Below are 20,245 nucleotides of genomic sequence, written 5' to 3'. Positions count from 1 at the left end.
AGTTAAAATATTCAAAAATTTTATCTTTCGCCTTATTCTGCGTTTGTAGAAAAAACTACTGTAACAAAAGAACAAGGTATTTAATAAATTGAAAAATTAATTATAACGCATTGTCTCATTATCAGAAAACCAAGTTTCATCATTAAAATTTGAGATTTTGGTTACTATTATTTTTGTACAATTGAATAAATTAAATCACCGGAATGAGCCCGCAGACTTTGACGATTCAAAGTGTATAGGGTAATTACACAACTAACTTTAGGGTATCGGTTTTTCGTGACGGAGTGCATGCGCATCGTAAAAAATTACTCTCATCATTTTGTGCGCGCCAAAAGAAGTATAATTTCAATAAATTGACATTTAAACATAATACTGCTTTATGGGCTTCATGCTTGTCAATATTAGTTACTTGTATTAGTGACTATGTACACGAGCTCGAATTAATGAAATTCAAAAACTAAAAGGAAAATAATAAATATCACGGAACAGAAATATTCGGATACGTGTACGTATTATTACTATTTGATCGCTCAATGTATCCGAACGATGCGTTCGGAAACTGTAATCATTGAAGTTATTATTGTTGCTAAATATATATATATATATATATATATAATTCAATGTTTCTTAATTACATTTATATATTAAATGGGAAAATACGAACATTTTAACGTAATAACTAACTTAACAAAATAGCAGCTATTAACAATTTCATGTTTATGTATGTATTTATATTGATATTTCTGAACGTTATTTCCATCGAATAGTGGAAACGGAAATAATATATTCAATGTAGGGCTGCCAAAAGTCCACTTCCTAACCGACATGAAAAATAAGAAGGTTTCAATTTTATGCGTGTTTTTAATCTAGGTCAGTATGTCAATTTCTCCGAGACCACCGAGTTGATTTTGTTGATTCCTGATTCTTTCTATAGTTTGATTTTCGCTTACTACCATCGGCAGGGGCAATTTGGTAAATTATAATTGCTAAATTTTCTCTGGTCTTGTTTCCATTCATGGTTTATTATCTAATCCATTCATGGGTTTTTATTATTAATATCCTATACTATAAGAATTAGAGAGAGAAGCACGATAACGCAACTGAGGGAGTCTGTGAAAATGTAAAAGTTGACATGGAACTAGGCATGCGTTACGTCAAGTTTAACGACTAACTGAATAACGGTGTGCTCAAAAATGTTAAATTGAAATAAATAAAACAAGTTAAATGCAAGTATAACAGTGTTTAATTACTTAAGACGACAGGGTGTGTAGTGAACATGCCCCTTATACATATCTACATATACGTAGCACCACTATAAACATACTTGCATTCTATAATTATAAATTTTATTTTAAATGTCTTTTTGTTACAATTAATAATTAATATTTCTTAATATTTGCTCGTTGCGTAATTTTTCCTGTAGGTATAATTGAGGAAGTCTAACTAAGTACTAAAACGCAGTTTATTCTAGTTCAGTATTCCATGAACAATTGGATTGTTTTCCAATCACACATAGGTATTTGCGATGTAAAATGTACCTACCTAAGTAACTATCTATCTATCTATTTATCTATCTATCTATATATATATATATATATAAAAGAGAATGTGTGTGGGTATGTTCCGTATAGGCTCCGAAACGGCTGGACCGATTTCAATGAAACTTTCAGGGAATCTCCGGATTGACCAGCGAGTAACCCTGTAAAGTTTGGTGATGATCGGAGCAATCCTATTTTTGAACTGTCAAACTGTCAAATACAGCTTTTATTTACTATGATGATATTCTATTGTTGGGTGTTCATGGGTGTAGATAATTATCTTCACCCGCTCGAGAAGAGAATAGAAGAGAATGAATACGGAGAGAAATAAATTTTTTAATATACTTATTATGAGACTTAAATTAAAAATTTAATGATGTAAGTTTATTGTTTAAATAAAATAAAGCAAAATCTAGCCCGGCGAAGCGGGCTGGGTACGCTCGTTACCTATAAATAATATACATCTAAATAATTTGTGAAGTTTTTACATATTTGTAGTTGCTATGTGTACAATAATTAAATTCATTAAATAAATAAATAAGTATAGGTCTGCACCAGGCAGCGTAGACGTTATGCCTCATGTGACCGTGATTATAACAACAACCACCTTCGCTCTACAGACTAGAACACAGCATTGCAACAATGCTGCTTTGGGGCAGAAATAAATATGGCGTAGAGCTCTGTCTCAAAAAGAGCTATTGCAACTAATAATACCAATTAGTATAATCATATCGAATCATCATTTGGTGAATGCAGACAGAGAATTCTTACATAGATAAGGTAAGTGCAAAGTGCTACACCAAGGATCGCACACGAAAGTCCAAATCCAAGAACGATCAGGTCTTTTATCAAGTAAAAATGATATTTTCCGTAATTATTTGGATACAAAAGGCAGATCTCCATCAAAGCGGGGAACACTAGAGCAATCAGTGTTGTGCAGAGGTTGCCGACGAACGCAACAAAAGCTCCTTGAATCGGCACAACGTAACATATTAAAACTGCAAGAGATATTATTGCCATTATAATGCGCGAAAACTCCGTGAAAACATAATATAATTGATCTATGAAAAAATTATAATTTATCTTCAGACAAATCCCTACTAATCCCTACTAGTATTATGAAGAAGTATGAAGTGAATGTAAGTTTGTTTGTTACGCTTTCACGCAAAAACTACTGAACCGATCATCATGAAACTTTGTACACATATTCCTGAAGGTATTAGAAGTAATATCGGATGCTTTTTATACCGAAATTAAGCTCAGTTCTTCTGGGAGAGGGGACGACATAACGCCGTCAAATGATAACCGATTTAAATAATAACTTACTTTCTTTTCTTACATAAGAATACACAACTTAAAAATTTCAGTAGAATTACACCTAAATTGAATGCCATTTGTTTTTAACGCAGATGAACAATTCGCGGGCAACAGCTAGTTAATAATTATAAGAGAAAGGTAGTCAAAAAGATAACTACATGCTTCTTTACCCCTCAATGTCGCCCAGCCTTTGGGCTCCACTCCCCTGATGGTTTTACAACCCTTAAAGTGGTTATAGGCTACTGTCCATCACCGTCATCATGTCAACCAATGGAAGTCCACTGCTGTTCATCATCAGCCCATTAGACGACCGATTGGCGCAGCGGCCAGCGACCCTGCTTTCTGAATCCAAGGCCGTGGGTTCGATTCCCAAACTACTACCGCGCACTTGTAAATTATGGAACAATCTCCCAACTGATGTGTTTAAATACAATCTAGGGTTATTCAAGGGGCGGATAAACAAATTCCTTAAAAGCCGGCAACGCGTCGGCTCCTCTGGTGCTGCAGATGTTTACGGCCGCGGTGATCACTTATCATCAGGTGACCCACTTGCTCGTTTGCCCCCTATTAATATAAAAAAAAAACTAGAAAATGTTTGGGTGATGAACATGGATGTTAAATGTATTATAAGTATTTATGTATATTATTCATAAAAATATTCATCAGTCATCTTAGTACCCATAACACAAGCTACGCTTACTTTGGGGCTAGATGGCGATGTGTGTATTGTCGTAGTATATTTATTTATTATTTATTACCGGCTCACTACAGGGCACATGTCTCCTCCCACAATGAGAAGTATTTAGGCCGTAGTCCACCACACTAACCCAGTGCGGATTGATGGACTCTACACGCCATTGAGAACATTATGGAGAACTCTCAGGCATGCAGGTTTTCTTCCCCCGTTATATCAAGTGATATTTTAATTACTTAAAAAGCACATAACTTAGGGGAGTTAGAGGTGCATGCAGGGATTAGAACTCGGCCCCCCCGAAAGTGAAGTCGAGCTGTTACGTGTATATCACAGCTTCAAATTAATGTAGTAAACTTCAATTATTTTGAATATTGCTTATTCATAGTTACTACGTACTTTAACGATGAAAATACACTGTGTTTATTAATTCAGTACCAATCATCGATGAGTAATGTACGCTGACTTACAAGAAGTTGTCACGAAAATAGGTCTTGCTACTTTTTCGATGATAGCCATATTTTTGGGCGATAGAGTTTCTTTCCTGTTTCGTAATATCTCCAATATGATCTGTATGGCTGGGTAGCACTGGATAGGGTATGCGAATGCAATTGCCACTAAATATAAGGCTATAGCTAACATAGCTGAGCTGGAACAAAGCGAATCAAGCACCTAGTAATTATTAAAAATATCGCTAAACAGTAGCGGACCCGTGATATTGGTTTGGGAGAGGCTCGGCCCGGCTGATAATCACCAAACCAAGAAAGACGCGTTAAATTTGACTTGACCCATTATAATGTAAGTCACATAATCCATCGTTGGGGTCTGAGTGTGTTTGAAGTGTTTCCGGTCACCGATGGCGGAGTCTTGAATGATGGAACAATGATCAATTTTATCCACAAATCACCTTTTGATTATTTTAAAAAGTCCGTCCTCCGTCCTTCCAACTAACTCTATGCTAAACATCAAGTGGATTGGTTGCTTAGTTAGTTAGGGAGTTTAGAAAAGATTAACAAACAATCATACTTTCGTTATAATTAAATTAGTAAGGATTCAAAAAATTATTCTTACTTGTCGTCAAAAGGGAGAGATCTCAAAACGTTTTCTTCCATAGTACCAAAAGACCAATACCCCAACACCCCGAATACAGTCAGAAAAGTGGTTGTCGTGATCATACAGACGTTGATTAAACCGTAGCGTTTTGTTAACACCTTAGGTTTCTTTAGTGCTCTATCTAGAGAGAGAACCTAAAATCATAATATAAATAAATATCAATCGATCTGGAGCTGCATCGGTCGTTAAGCATGCATCGGTTGGTTAGCATGCATCGGTTGTTTAGCATGCATAGGTTATTTAGCATCCTTCGGTTTTTTGGCATGCATCGGTTGTTTAGCATGCATCAGTTGTTTAGCAGTCCTCGGTTTTTTGGCATGCATCGGTTGTTTAGCATGCATTGGTGGTTTAGTATGCATCGGTGGTTTAGCAAGCCTCGGTTGTTTAGCATGCATCGGTTGTTTAGCAACCTACGGTTTTTGGCAAGCATCGGGTGTTTAGCAACCCACGGTTTTTTGGCATGCATCGGATGTTTAGCATGCATCAGTGGTTTAGCATACCTAGCATGTTATTAGTTGTTCTGTATTTTTCCGTTAAAGAATAGCCTTTCAGAACACGTCAAGCCGTCCGTCCTGGTTATTTACACTAACAAAAATTCGCTAAAAACCTAGACCACTAACCCGCATTGGCGCACTGTGGTGGGTCTTTGCTTTGAAACTGTCGTTGTTCGCCCGAAAGTATGGCGTTAACAGACTGAAGGACGCAGAACGGTTTCTTACCACTGCAAGAGAACTTAGGTTGAACAAACAAGTCCCAATAACGAAGTATAGTGCTATGGAATCTGTATTGGCGTACGTCACTCTACCATGAGGCTCGTAAAAAACATGGTATGTAACCAACATCAAACCGATTATGTTCGAGAAATTACCTGAAATTATATCGTTAATCTTATCAATATATTTTTTTGATCTGTGAAAAATATAAGGAAATTTAATTATAGGAATATTTAATTATAGTTTGCAATGCAGGCATGCATCTTACGTGCAACCTATCAACGCGGGAGTTTGAGCAACACTCGTGTGATTGGCTACACAGAACACGTACCCGCAACGTATGCAGGTAACTTGCCTCAATTTGGGTCTTTACTTTGCCATTTTTTTGTACTTAGACCCTGTCGATGCCACGTCCTGATCCTTCGCTAGCTTCATCATTTCATCATCATCATTTCAACCAATCGACGTCCACTGCTGGACATAGGTCTTTTGTAGTTCCGCAATACACAGCCCAGGGCCGCTTGCCTCCAGCCGCTCGTAACGACTCGCCTGATGTCATCTCTCCACCTCGTTGGGATCCGACTTTCGCTGCGTTTACTGGTCGCCATTCCAGCACCTTAAGACCCAAAGTCCAGCGGTTCTCCGAGCGATGTGCCCTGCCCATTTCCACTTCAGCTTCGCGACTCGCTGAGCTATGTCGGTAACTCTAGTTATTCTACGGATCTCTTCATTTCTGATTTGATCATGTAGAGATGCGCTAGCTTAGTACGTACTTATTGATTTGTACCAATATTGTAATCAAAAAAAAACATAAGTAGTTTTACCAAACATTGATATGTAACTGACAATTTTTAGAGACTTCATAAAATATTCTAGGAAAAGATATGGCAGGAGTAGTGCCGCTATGGCAGGTTTTGATGATTGCCAGTCCATTATCTGAAAAGGAGTAAACGAATTAAGTGTGTAAGTTCCTTGTGTAATGCTAGTTATGAATAAAATAAATAGTCGCTTATGCATGAATTTATAAACATGTAAATTCGTGCATTTGCGTGTATTTTCATCAAGTGCATTAGGCACATGTGGCTTAACACTTACGGCTCAGATACATACACGGCGGACGAGTGGCGCAGTGGGCAGTGACCCTACTTTCTTTGTCCGACGCTGTGGGTTCGATTCCCATAACTGGAAAACAGTTTGTGTAAAATCTCCTACTATACCTACCAAATTTGCCGCTATGAATTCCTTAACTTCGCTACCTGTATGGCTAGCATGGGCAGTCTACAGCTTTATCAACTCTCAGAGCACTAGCGCACAAGTGAAAATAATATATGTGTTATAATAAACGGGGGTAAACTTGTCCTATTCCATGTTCCCGTGCTTTAACAGGTGGACACGTTAATTATATTCCTTGTCAGGGGATATAATCGGGGGATATATTTTTTGTCTCCTGCACGGCTAGACATGGGCAGGAGACAATTACATCTCCGGGGAAAGGATATAAATTTAACTTCTCCCACAGCTTAATCAACTTTCAGAGCACTAGCGCACAAGTGGAAATAAAATCCATAAAACACATGTGTATTAATAAAGGGGGTAAACTTCTTTTATTCCATGTTCCAGTGATTAAAAAGGTGGGCACCTTCATAATCGGGGGTTATATTTTTTGTCTCCTGCCTGTGCTAGCCCTGCTGGGGTCAAACCCAAATATCCAAAGCCCACTAAACGAAGTTGGCTTTATGGTAATTATTGAAGCAGATGACCGACCTGATGGTAAATGGAAAAACCATTGCCTATAAACAGAGCAACACTTCACAGGGCATGCAAGTAGCACGTCCTTGAACATGCCTCCATCAATCTGAGGCGTAGTGTGCCTGTATTCAGACCGGCAACCACGCCCTTCAGACCGGAACACAGCATTTAAAGAATGCTCCTTAGCGGCAAAAATAAACATGGCTATAGTCACGGCGAGCTCTACTACTAAGATATAATATAGTCTCGTAAAGGGAACGATGGGGCTGACATTCATATTGTTAAGAAAAGTCCCGAATAAATAAAGAATAAAAAAAAAAAGATATAACATAGATAATAAAGGCTACATTAAAACCTTATAATTCGAATTCTCTTTTCAAAAACAAAATACTTACAATAATAGCATACTCACATCTCTCAAGCTATCTGTAGTGAATATAACGAACACCGTACAAATGCCAAGCTGGCTCAGTATCATGAACGTGGCTACTATTGTTCTGTAAATTGAAATCTGCAATTTGGATCAGTTAGTACTAGTGATCGGCCAAGTACCTACTCGTTTATTGATCGGTACTTAGCATACTCGGCAGTTTTTTAATAACTTTTACTCGGTACAATATTTCTGTTTAAATGCGGAGTTATTCGGTTAAGCACGAGCCAGAATGGTACTGGACAGCATACAAAGATACGATTTCCCCTATTTAATTAAGGTTGTGACCTGTTTACGAGATGAACATACTAAACTTGTATAAAAAACATAGTCACCTTTATACGAGCCTTAGTTAACTTGCATAAAAGACACTTGCGACCTGTATACGAGACGTAGTATATTTGCATAAGCTACACCGTTTTCCTATATACAAGAGAAATTAAACGTGCATAAGAGACACTTGCTAACTGTATACCAGACGTACTAAACTTGCATAGACGACACTATTTTCCTGCATACGAGAGGTACTAAACATGTAAAAAAGACACTTGCGGCCTGTTTACGAGACGACCTAAGCTTGCATAGAATTTTGCGATCTTAATACGAGCGATACGACACTATTTTCCTGTATACGAGAGGTACCTACTACTAAACTTGCATAAAAACACTTGTGACCTGTATACGAGACGACCTAACCTTGCATTAAAGACAGTTGCAACATGTATTCGAGACGTACTATATTTGCATATAAGACTATTTTCGTGTAAACGAGAGGTACTAAGCTTGCATAAAAGACACTTGCGACCTGTACACGAGAGGTACTGTACTTGCAGATACGACAGTATTTTCCTGTATACGAGAAGTATTAAATTTGCATAAACGACACTTGCAACCTTTATAGGAGACGTTGTATACTTCGTAAACTACACTATTTTCTTGCATATAAGAGTTATTAAACATGCATAAAAGACACTTGCTAACTGTATACGAGACGTACTAAACTCGACAAGCGACCCGAGAGTAGAATTAACGCTCGCTCGTAGTCCGGTATGCCATGCCTGTGAAAACCTGTTTTCGCTTCTCTAAGATATAAAAACCTGAGCAGAGATGCTCAGCTTAGTACCTGTCGGTTTGGGGACAATGAAACCGAGTAAAATTCGGTACTCGGTTACTAGGCGAAACATGTACCTACTCGGTGCATCTCTAGTTAGTACATATATGCAATGCCCACATGTTACTTAGGCCAAATGGCTAAATTTCATGATTTTTCTTTGGTGCCTATTCTGTTGGACACCAATGTTTAAACTAAATTGGCAGGTCTAAATGTACTTCTTACACTCCTCCTCCTCCTCGTTTCCTCCATATACATTAGGTATTATAGTATAGTATAGACAAAAGTTGCTAGTTATTTCAACTGTTTAATTAAGGAAAATATCACAAAAGCATCCTGAATGGGGGCTGATAATAAATGCAATCTTGGAAATGGAAGCACGTTTACCAGAACGACAGTTTACAGCTGTTAGGTTCCTACCATCTGCTTAAATCAGATTATGGGCAAACGCCTCCGTAGGGAGAGTTCTTTAGTCCAACAGTTGACCAGATTTCTAAAGCAGAATACGTCACGTGCTTGGTTAGCTGGTTATCAAAACCCTGGGAAACAAACCTGGCCCTCCGAAACTTCAAAAGACGTCAGAAAGCACTTCAATGGGTTTAAATACAAATATAATAATCATCTTTGATTCAGAATAAATTCCATAATTTGTTAGTAACAATATGTTGGTTCCTGTCACTAAGCCTAAAAAACTACTTGCGCTCATTAGCGCTAACATGAGCATCGTTCCAAGTTCTCCAGAGAGTACTGTCTCATCTAGAAGCCAATGTGCTAGGGAGGGCGTTACTTACAAAACATGGAACTTTTAAGTTTATCCAGTAAAAAGTTTAAAATAGTAAGTACAGCAAAGATCTCACGGTGCGTAATCTCCGAATTTATGACATACATCTGGTCCATGTAGAAGAGCTAAGCGAAATCCATACCTGTAAGGTATATGAGGAATTTTCAGTTGGCGGCTGATCTCATTTAAACACCACAACTGTAAACCGCGATATTTCGATGAGTTTATTATCTACCAATTATTTCGTATCACTAAATATATACACTATATTAGTATAAAAACAGCAGGGCGAGCGCATGCAGGAGCTAAAATAATATTTATATAATATAAAAGTGGATATATCTGGGGGGGGTTATATCTGGGGGGAGGGGGAGGGTATATATGGGGGGAGGGGGGGTGTCTACCTGCTAAAGCACTGGAACATAGAATAGGGCAATTTATTATTACTCATATTTTACTTGGATATTATTGCCACTTGTGCACCAGTGAAGAGAAGAGAAGATACATTTATATCCTTTACCCGGGGAGATAATTGTCTCCTGCCCATGCTAGCCGTGCAGATGAGGGTATACATTTCTTCTACCAGATCTTAGACTATAAAGAGCAGGTGTCATATTAATTAATTCAGTGTAGGTAATTTTGCACTGCAAGCTAACGCTTCGCTCAGTATGTACGATGTAGGTATAATCGCAACCGCTATTACCAACTCCAATTATATTGATTAGATCTACATCGATTGCTATTACTAACTTTGTTTGCTCGACTCCGTATGCTACGTGATGTTAAATAGCCTATAATAAACCCACTGACAGCACCCTGCAAGCTTTGTTTAAAATGTGGTAAAAAAAATTATTACCAAAGTATGATGCATATGCATAATAAGAAGTCCTAATGACATGCTCATTATGGGGCCAAGCATGATACCGGCTTGGCTAACTGCCAACGGCAGGCCAAGGGTTCCTGCGCCGAACATTGTTCGTAGAAGATTGAAATTGGCCATCCAAAGCCTGCAACAAATTAATGTTTAGTAGGTAGTTACAGGCGGTAGACGTGTGCTTTAACCTAAAAGCATCGGAGAAAGTTGTCGATCCCCGTACCTACTGTTCATCATCATCATCATCACTTCAAGCGATTGACACGCACTTCTGAACAAAGGTCTTCTGTAGGAAGTACCTACCAAAATCCACGATTCTGGGCCGCTTGTATGCGACTCGTTTGACGCTGCGTTTGCCGGTCACAGTGGCTATTCCAGCATCTAGGGACACCAGCGTCCATCGATTCTCCTAGCTATGCACCCCACCTATTGCCAATTTTCACCTTCCCGACTCTTTGAGCCATGTCGGTTAAACTAGTACTTCTACGGATCTCCTAATTTCTATTTGATCACGGAGAGACACTCCTAACCTAGCTCCTACGTTCTCTACAGTACTCTATTTAATATTATATCCCTAAGATTCGGAATTAAAAGAAAGTTATACTATGGGGCTCTTAACTACAGGCGTTCGCATTTGCATTCTGCGTACTCGTTACATAGGTATGCCTCACACGATGAAATTTATTATAGCTTTGTGCCTATTAGTATTAATTATAAACAGCATGTTTTAACGGCGTGCTGGCGGACAATGTTCTCCTCTCTAGAGAAGAGGAGAGAGGGAATTTCAAGATTTACGATTAAATTAAGTAACCTTCATAAATAAATCTGTATTATTTATTATTAGGTACTAGTTATTGTTATAAATTTTAATTACTTGATAGGTTGCGCAGGATTTCTATGCTCTGTAGGTTCGTAATCACCTAGAGGAGGTGTTTCTGAGGGCAGGCGGGCATATCTTAGGTCGATGAGTGAGGCTCGATTGTGAGCCGGAATTGATACATGGCTTACTGCTTCAAAAGCCGCCCTGTTTGAAAAACAATATTGACAGTGATTAAATTTATTGCTACAATCTAGTTGCTAAAAGCTAACAAAAAATACATAATGCTACAGACTATTTTGAGGTTGTGTGGTATATTAAAACGGTGTATATTAAAAATTAGAGCAAACACAAGAGTTCTCACATAGAATCTAGAGACCTGAATCACTTTCTATTTAATAACGAAATGCATATTAATATGCTTGACATAATATTCTGTTCCTATGCGCCTTTGAACATTAAAAGCAAAAACAGCAAACGAAAAAGAAAATACTTTATAAATACGCTTTTTGGTGTTTGGCTTTATGATTATGATTTATTTTTGCTGGTTTAGGACAGAAATAGAAAATTTTATCTATGACGAAGTGGTAACATCTGACAGTTTTATCTAGAATGTCTATGGTTTATTGTCATAAATGACAGCAGCAAAAAACCAGCGACGGTGAATAAAGGCGGAATTATTGCAATTTGTAAAACACTCTTATGTGCAATTATTGTTCAACTGTGATTAATTTCCGCAAGTATGATGTCAACGACAGAAGGAGAACTGGATGTCGAGGTGTCCCATGAACTTGAAGATGGCGAGGTAAGGCCGTTTGCTTTGACACTTTATACTGCTCAAACTCTTTCATAAAAGTGATTTTACTTATTTTTTACTTTATTTGCTGTTATTTATCGTACATGAACTAAATTAAGCAAATATTTGCACATACACCATTGTTGGAAATGTTTTCTTAATGTCAAAAAGCAGTCCATAAAGTGCAATGACTTTTGTTACAGTTAGAGGATTCCGACGTAGAAGAGGGCACGTACATCCCTCTGACGCGTCCAGACACCTTTAACCCGCCGTCTTTAGTGAACATGCAGATACAGGATGAGCAGAGTGACGAAGACACAGGGTTGGAATCGTCGGGCTCTGATACGGACGACGAACTGCGTCGACGCCCAAAACGCACTAAACTGAGGCCAAAACGTCCGCAGCCACAAGCGCAACCAGACAAGAAAGAGAAATATAACGTTTGGTGTAAAGCTTTGCAGGTAAATAGATAATATTTTTTATTTTTCATAATTGACTTGTAGCTTTCTCTAATTAACCTATCTATTTCTCTAATTACCTATGACTTTTTTGGATCTACATTACAACTTATACAGATCAACTAATGGACAGTCATAAGCATATTGACATTGGACCTAGGATTGGACACAGGTGTCTCTCTAATTTGATTTAGAAGTGTTGTAAAGCACAACCCACCCATGTTAGAGATAATAACCAGGATTGACTAACATATTCTCTGAGGACTGAGGTGGACACAGCCTATTTTCTTAATCTGGGATGGTGAAACTTTTAACAGAAAACCTCAATAACCAACAATTCTTGTCCAGGGACTAACAATCCATAGTTAAATATGCAAACCCATATTTGGCCAGTAAAAACAATGTATGGCATCTAACAGTGGATTTTTAAGAAGTTTGCATATATGGAGCTTAGAGGCTAACTTACTTGTCTAGTAAGTTAGCCTCTAAGCTCCATATATGCAGCCATCTTTAAAGTTGGTTTAGTAGCCACTTTTAAAGTTGGTTTATTCAATTATTGGCATCAATAGAAATAAATATGAACCTCCCAAAAAGTGTCAGGTTTCTGAGAAGCTGTTAAAGTTTAACTGCTGCTCTTCAGTAAGCTTAGTACTTAAATATACATACAAATTGGCTCCTGATTTTTATTTAATGGCAGTTTGTCTAGAACAAGAAGAGGTAAAATCTGTTTTCAGTTACCAATATTAACTGAAGTGTGCTACCAGACGCACTTTAATAAAAACCTCACATTATAAGATGCCTTACACAATTCTTGTGTTGAATGATTCCAACTATTTAGTCATTTATACATGTATTTTGCAAACAAAAAGGGTTGCTGCTTGTGGCAGAATATTTAATTAAGGTTTCCCATGCATGTTACCCTACCCTATAATCCAAGTAAGGTCCAAAATATATATTTATTTTGGCACTGGTGTTATGAAAGCTGTAGCTTGCGGCACAAAACACTTATGCTGCAATTGCATTTAAAAAAATACAAATGTTGCAATCTTGTAAGAGCTACAATGCTGTGGTGCTTTATGCCAGGGCTTCATTTACCTGTTTGTTTGCCATTGCTATGACTAATTTTGTGATGCCAAAAATCTCCTATGCTTTAAACACCAAATTTGAAAAGTGTTATAACAAATATCTGAATGAAATCTTTGAGATGTCTCTCAATAAGTTCAAAGTTTATTTAAAACGTAAGCTTACAGGAAAATCCTATTATCACGTTAAGGATTGCTTTAATGATAAAATAGCTTGGGTGTGAATTGCTTTTCATACTTCATAGCTTAATATTAATTTACTGTGAGCTGGTGATAACAAAAAAAAAAATCTACCCGGCTAAGTTTGTTTTGGGCTCTTCTTAGGGCGCGTTTGTAACCCTCGTAGCTTTAGGTTTAAGTTGGCTACCATCCCCTTACAATTATGTAAACATATTATATGTATGAATGCAAGTGCCTGTGATAGGCCTACATGAATAAAGAAATTTTGAATTTTTGTTACAGACAAAGATAATCTGTAAATAAAAATACAGCACAAATTGATAAACATGTTTAAATTTTATCTAAGTTATTAACATTATGTTGCTTTTATTTTCGTTTTTCAGGAGGATCTGCTTACAGAAGATATGGTAAGCTGCGATGTAACAAAGAAAAGTAGATATGGCGTTGAATCTTATGATTACACTATTAAATATAGGCTAGATGATAACTATTCTAAGAAAATATTTACAAACAATCATGATTATAAACAAAATAACTATAAAAGTAACAAGAGGAGCTATTCAGACAGATCTAATAAAAAGTTTAGGCAAGGTAAAAAGATAAACAGTGGGCATCCCCTAGAAGAAAAGCAGATGCCAAGACCTTTACAAGACCTTGTTGTTACTTCAGAACAACCAACAGATTTGGTAGCTCAAGACATAGCTGAAAAGTTAAATGAGGACAAAAAGGAATTACTTGGTAAGTATTCAAATAGACACCAATATTTTACTCTTAGACATAAACACCCCCATTTGTATGTATTTTAATTAAAATTTTCATTACAACTTGAACTATGTTTCCCAATAATAATGATGTAAAGCAAGGATTGATACTTGATGATAAAATAAACCCCTTATTTGGAAAGGATTAATTAATATTCTATGTCTATTAGTGATGATTGAAAGTATTACTTCAATTTGTGCAGTAATTTTATTAATAACAAACAAAAATCTTTCCTATTCAAAATATTAATGTAGATAAATGTTGTCTTATTGCCAAGTTTTGTGAAAGTTACTTTCATTTAACTAGTCTCACAGTGTAATCTGACTGGTATATTTACCAGATCACTGGAACATAGTGTGAAATGATAATTAATACCAGGCCACATAATATCATACCAGGCCACTTTTGCTAAAGAGCTTATAATTTCTGCCATCTTATAAATTGTGTGTTACACTAGACTATAGAGAGAACTAAAATTGTTGACTAGAAAGAGAAGCTTTATTACACCATAACTTACATTCACTGCTCCGATGAAATTATAATGTGTGTGTGTTATATAACCTCTATTTTCTTCTAGCTAGGATAGTACAAGTAACGGGAGCAAGTAAAGCTATAGAAATCTTTAAAGAAACGCAGAGGATTGAAGCGGATGGTGGAATGCTTGTTATGGTAAGTATTTTTGGCTTTAAGTTGTTAAAAAACACAACACAAAAACCATGCCCTGCAATATTGGCACTGCAATGCGTTTTGCATTGCAGTGCCAATATAATAATCTTGCAAGCGACTACCATGATACTGCATTATAATTATGCAGCGGGCTTTGTTCATTCTAATATAAGTGCAAGAAGATCCTTGCAAAGCAATGTGTGAAGTTAACATATATTATTATATGGCATGCTTAGTATGTTAAGCCATCATTCATCATCATATTGTCTTTGTTAATTTAATAGTTATTTTAACAATTATTTTTTCATCATTGTGAGATAAGTGTGTATTTAGCCGTGCTAATATTATATATTGAAAATACATTATAAATATTAAAGATCAAGTAAATTAATAAATTAAAAACATAGTTATTGTTTTCATTTCTGCTGTTTGTTCTTAACACACTTAGTAATGCGAGGACGTCACATTATTTCTATTTTGCAGAATGGTACTCGAAGACGCACATCGGGCGGTATATTTTTCTTCCTATTAAAACGCGACGATGAAGTGTCGCAAGTAATGATTAACGATATATTCAACGAGGATCGTCTAAACCTGCGCAAAATTAAGAAGACGCGCACCAAAAATCGCCAGAAGGTCATGGAGCAGTTGAAACAGAGCCTCACAGGTGATTTTTTTATGCTATATAGAGAAAATATATAATAATTGGCGGACCAAGCAGATGACCAACGTGATGGTAAGTGTACAACCAGCGCCTGTAAATAGCGCAACACTTTGCGGGGCATGCAAGGAAATGTCCTGCAACCTGCCACTGCCACGACGCCCTTAAGACTAGAAAGCATTGTAACAATCCTGATTAGCGACAGAAATAAGCATTCTGATAGTACTTCCCGGATGAGCTCTGTCCCAAAAACCTGTCTGTCGAATACTACCATCTACCATGCGAATCGTTCTACGATTGTAGAACGATTCGCTTAACTGATGCCTAACTGATGTGGGAATATATGAATAATTTATCTTTAATGCTGCTGATATTGAAACTAAATACTCGCAGCAGAAGAGTAGAGACATGTTTACTTACTCAGCTCTTTTGATAGGATACTTTGCAGAAAATTTGGGTGTTTGACTTTCGAGCTTGAGTTTTTAAAAATGTCTGCACGCTGGCGTGAAATCGTGCAGTCTAAGTGAAAGCAGCACTCTTTGGCTTGCCGATACAATAAAGGGTTTGTTGGCTACAGCTTTTTATTTTTAGCAAGGAAATTTCATTTTCCTAACTTTTTGCGAATCGTTCTACCAGGATCGCAGAAATGGGAAGAGATTGCGCCGTTAGAAGAACGCCTCATTCTTTAACTGAAGTGGAATATATGAATAATTTATCTTTAATGCTGCTGATATTGAAATTAAATACTCGCAGCAGAAGAGTAGAGAGAGAAATGTTTACTTACTCAGCTCTTTTGATAGGATACTCTGCAGAAAATTTGAGAGTTTGACTTTCGAGCTTGTGTTTTTAAAAATGTCTGCACGCTGGCGTGAAATCGTGCAGTCTACCTGAAAGCAGCACTCTTTACTCTTTTCTAAAAGTCAAGAAGTACCACTTAAGCTATATGCAATAGTAATATTTGCCATGTACAAGAAAATAAGTGACGAGTGCACTAAGAGGTATTTTTATTATCTACTTTTCGTAAAATATATCACCTAAGAAAACTTTGTACCAAATTTCAAGGCTTAATGTTAAGTAGAACATGAAATACACATGTTTGAAACTTTAAGCGTTCTCCTGTAAAATTTGCCATATGTAGTAAGAGAAAACTACGTAGGGACCGTCGATATTCAACGTGTAAATGAAAACCGAAATAATACTTCAGAGGCTTTAGAGGCACATTATTTACGGTCTCTGAGACATATCTGTAAAATCGCTCAAAGTTTTTGAGTAAACCATTGCCATAGTATTTACTTAAAGAAATTAGATACGGCGTTAACATCACATACATAATTAAAATCATGTGACTCCTGTCACTATATTAGGTAAGCGTCGCGTAGCGTAGGTACTATGCACGTGTCGGTCTTTTATCTTTAATAGGGTTGTCATAAGTAAACATCACATTTTTTTAATTAGTTTGTATGGAATAAATAAATAAGCTTATTTTGATTTAATATTTTCACTTATATAGAAATATACTTATACACCCTTCAACAGTATTTTGTAATTACGTTACACATTGTATAATTGACAGTTGAAGTTTTGGAACTGTTAAGCTCCGCAAATGCCACAAGACAAACAAGCCAAGTGGTTCTCAGTAACTTTAGTACAAGATTGCTCGCTCTAAATCGAAGAATCGTAATTGCATATCAAACTCTATACCGTCAAGGTAAAATAGGTTTTATTTTACTCGTACCTACTAGAATCTCAAATCACACACTTCTGAAAAAGCCTGGCTGCAGAATTCCAGGCTTATTTGAGATTTAAAACAATATAAAAATAGTATATAACTCCATGTAGGGCTGCCTGGAAGCAAAAATTCTAATTTGTAATTATTTTGTGTATTTAATATTAATATCTTATGTAAGTACTTTGATTATTATTTTTTTAATTATTCTGTTATGTTAGATGGGTCCTCTTCTTTTTTTTTCTGATACAAAAGTTGCCTGGCAGAGATTGATATTAAGCGATAAGGCCGCTTCTTGTATTCTACTTCTTTCTTTATGTTTCTGTGTTTATTATATTTTGTATATTTTAATGTTGTGCCATAAAAATAAAGAGTTTGATAATAATAATAAATGTGTCATAGTTTCCGAATAAAGAATTATTATTATTAGTATTCATAACATCCACTTTACTCTGATGTTCTTGGTCACACTAAGTACTAAGTTTCTTTTAATTTCTTTGTCGTCAGATTCGGAGCTGCCGTCGTTACTTTCGCGGAGCGAGGCGGCAGTGCAGTCCGAGCACGGCTCCAATCCCCCGCCGTCACCAGCAACAGACGCACGAGAGTGCTCGAGTGACACTGACGCGCAGTCGCACACGGAGCTGCCCCCCTCCCCGCCTCGCCCAAGCTCCCCCCTCCCGGACCGAACGGAACCACGTCCCGTGCAAAGTTACGATGATGACGATTTCTTAGAAGTTATGTGCAGTGAAGATATGGACCTCTTCTGAATATACGAGTTACCCCTGGTGCTGAGTGCCTCTTAATTTTTAGAGCCAAGTGATATTATTAGGCCCCCGTGTCTACATTACTGTTACTGCTATTATGTGGTTTAGAAATTGTGCGTTTTGTGTTTAATGGTATGGGCTCTTAAGGAACACGCAACAAAAATGTGTGAGTTGAAAACAATTGTAGTATTTTGTGAGTCGTTACATTAATTAATACCCAACGCATTGGATTTTGCTGACGAGTTTCTAACCCCAATTTCAGTAACTATTTGGACAGTTGCTAAACGGTGGTGCATTATCTTCCTAAAAATGATATATCAGTGATTCAGGAAAAAATTATGTCATATGTGGCGATGCTGGTTGTATTATCTCTGTGTTCCTGGTATAATTCTTAGTAAAGTTGACTACTCATCTAACACCACGCTGCCAAATTATACGTTTCTTATGTCATCGAATTGAGCAGCTTGTGATAAAATTTGTTTTTTTTAGATATTGTCAATGTGTACTTGAATAATTCATGTTAAGGCTGATCGCACATCACATCACACATTCGTACACGCCGCATTATAGCGTTCGACGTGTTTTAATGGCATAGTTTGCATTTTGAATATTGATCTTCAAAATGACCTAATCCTTTTTTTTTCTTCATGTAACAAAAAGCCGCCCATCTATGGTACTTTGTACATAGAAAGATAACTAGGACACGCCACGTTGCAGCACATTGAAAGGCCTAAATCCTGTTATTATAAGGACCGAAGCATACTTTACGTAAAGGTGGCTGTGAAAATTATTATTGCAGTAGGACTAGCAAAATGGTCCATGTAAAATTCCTAGTTTCCTGTAATTTTTCTATATGCCACTTTCAGAGCCCAAGGTTGTTGTAATTTTGACAACCCCGCCCTTATTTTGTATCTATCTATATATTTAAGGGAACCAGGAACCTCTGCGCAAAATACCAGCTTTCTTAGTTTAGGCTGGGCCTTGATCAGTCGGGACTTTTCTTATTATAAGTCATTAAAAAAATACAGTATGTTGCGTTGCGGCCCGTGCGCAAGCTCGATACATCCAGTGTGATACTGAGGAGTATTCTCTTCTTTATTTATACAAAAATATATCCTTCTTTTTCATTAAATATTTTATTTTATTTCTCTTTTAATGTAATCGCTCCTTTATTGTTTTATGCAAAATTGGTTTCAAGCAAACAACCCATTTATTATAAATTCGAAAATAAAACTCTCCGGGCAAGCTTGGTTAAACTAGTTCCGTTATATCAACTTTATTCCAAAGTCTATAAAATCTCCCAAAGTACAGTATTCAAAAAAAACATTATCATATAATAGGTAAGAGTCAGACGTTATTTATAGCGATTTTTTTTAATGAAATTATCATTTAGTTTTTTTAATGCTATTTGATTTTATTAAATCGGCCTTCCGAACCGTTGGTTGAGGCATTACCAACAGACGGACTTGTGACAAAGGTGCCCATAGAGTAAACATACGTAATTGAATTTTTGGTTGTATTCTGACCAGCAGCCCGATTCTGCTAGCCACTAAAATTTAGCTAGCAACTGCGGAAAGTTGCCATCAACTAACATCGTAACTTGATCAGTTTCCCACTTCAGACTTTGGTACCTACTAAAAATGTGAATAACGGACCTTAGCGGGGTAGATAACTGTATCTATACTAAATAGTAAATTACTTGCTCCAAAATAATCACATTGATCATTTCAATATAACTAATACAATATTAAAAATGAATTTATACTATTTTTATGCACCAGCCAAGTTCAAATACAAGCCAATATTTGGGCTTTATTTTATCCGCCTATGAAAATTACTTTAAGGCTGGGTGTATGCTGATATACTCTATTTTTTCTTCCTTGCTCTTTATAATTGGAACAATTTTTTCACAACATTTAACTGTAAAGTGTGTTTTTAAAATATTAAAAATAAATATAATGACATACATTCCATTATTATAATAATGTATAATAATATTATTATAATAAAGAAATA

The 20,245-nt window shown here is 36.5% G+C and overlaps 2 protein-coding genes across 2 annotated transcripts; one reads left to right on the top strand and one right to left on the bottom strand.

Annotated features, from left to right (window-relative positions):
- Positions 1 to 2,249: 2,249 nt before the first annotated feature.
- LOC120633412 (proton-coupled amino acid transporter-like protein CG1139) lies at positions 2,250 to 6,036 on the bottom strand. The gene is made up of 5 exons (XM_039903619.1): positions 5,898 to 6,036; positions 5,379 to 5,527; positions 4,618 to 4,793; positions 4,017 to 4,195; positions 2,250 to 2,536 (listed from the first exon to the last, which is right to left on the bottom strand). Exons 1-5 carry the CDS (start codon positions 6,034 to 6,036, stop codon positions 2,265 to 2,267), a joined length of 915 nt encoding a protein of 304 aa, XP_039759553.1. The 3' UTR covers positions 2,250 to 2,264.
- A 5,726-nt stretch (positions 6,037 to 11,762) lies between these two features.
- LOC120632972 (phosphorylated adapter RNA export protein) lies at positions 11,763 to 19,361 on the top strand. The gene is made up of 6 exons (XM_039902970.1): positions 11,763 to 11,939; positions 12,134 to 12,391; positions 14,034 to 14,388; positions 14,990 to 15,081; positions 15,562 to 15,745; positions 17,973 to 19,361. The coding sequence occupies exons 1-6, from the start codon at positions 11,877 to 11,879 to the stop codon at positions 18,230 to 18,232; spliced, it is 1,212 nt and encodes a 403-aa protein (XP_039758904.1). The 5' UTR covers positions 11,763 to 11,876; the 3' UTR covers positions 18,233 to 19,361.
- The last annotated feature ends 884 nt before the right edge of the window (positions 19,362 to 20,245 follow it).

The sequence above is a fragment of the Pararge aegeria genome, chromosome 21, assembly GCF_905163445.1.
Source record: "Pararge aegeria chromosome 21, ilParAegt1.1, whole genome shotgun sequence".
NCBI classification, from domain to species: Eukaryota; Metazoa; Arthropoda; class Insecta; order Lepidoptera; family Nymphalidae; genus Pararge; species Pararge aegeria.
Note: the sequence above shows the minus strand (reverse complement) of the source record. Positions and strands in the feature narration are given on the sequence as shown.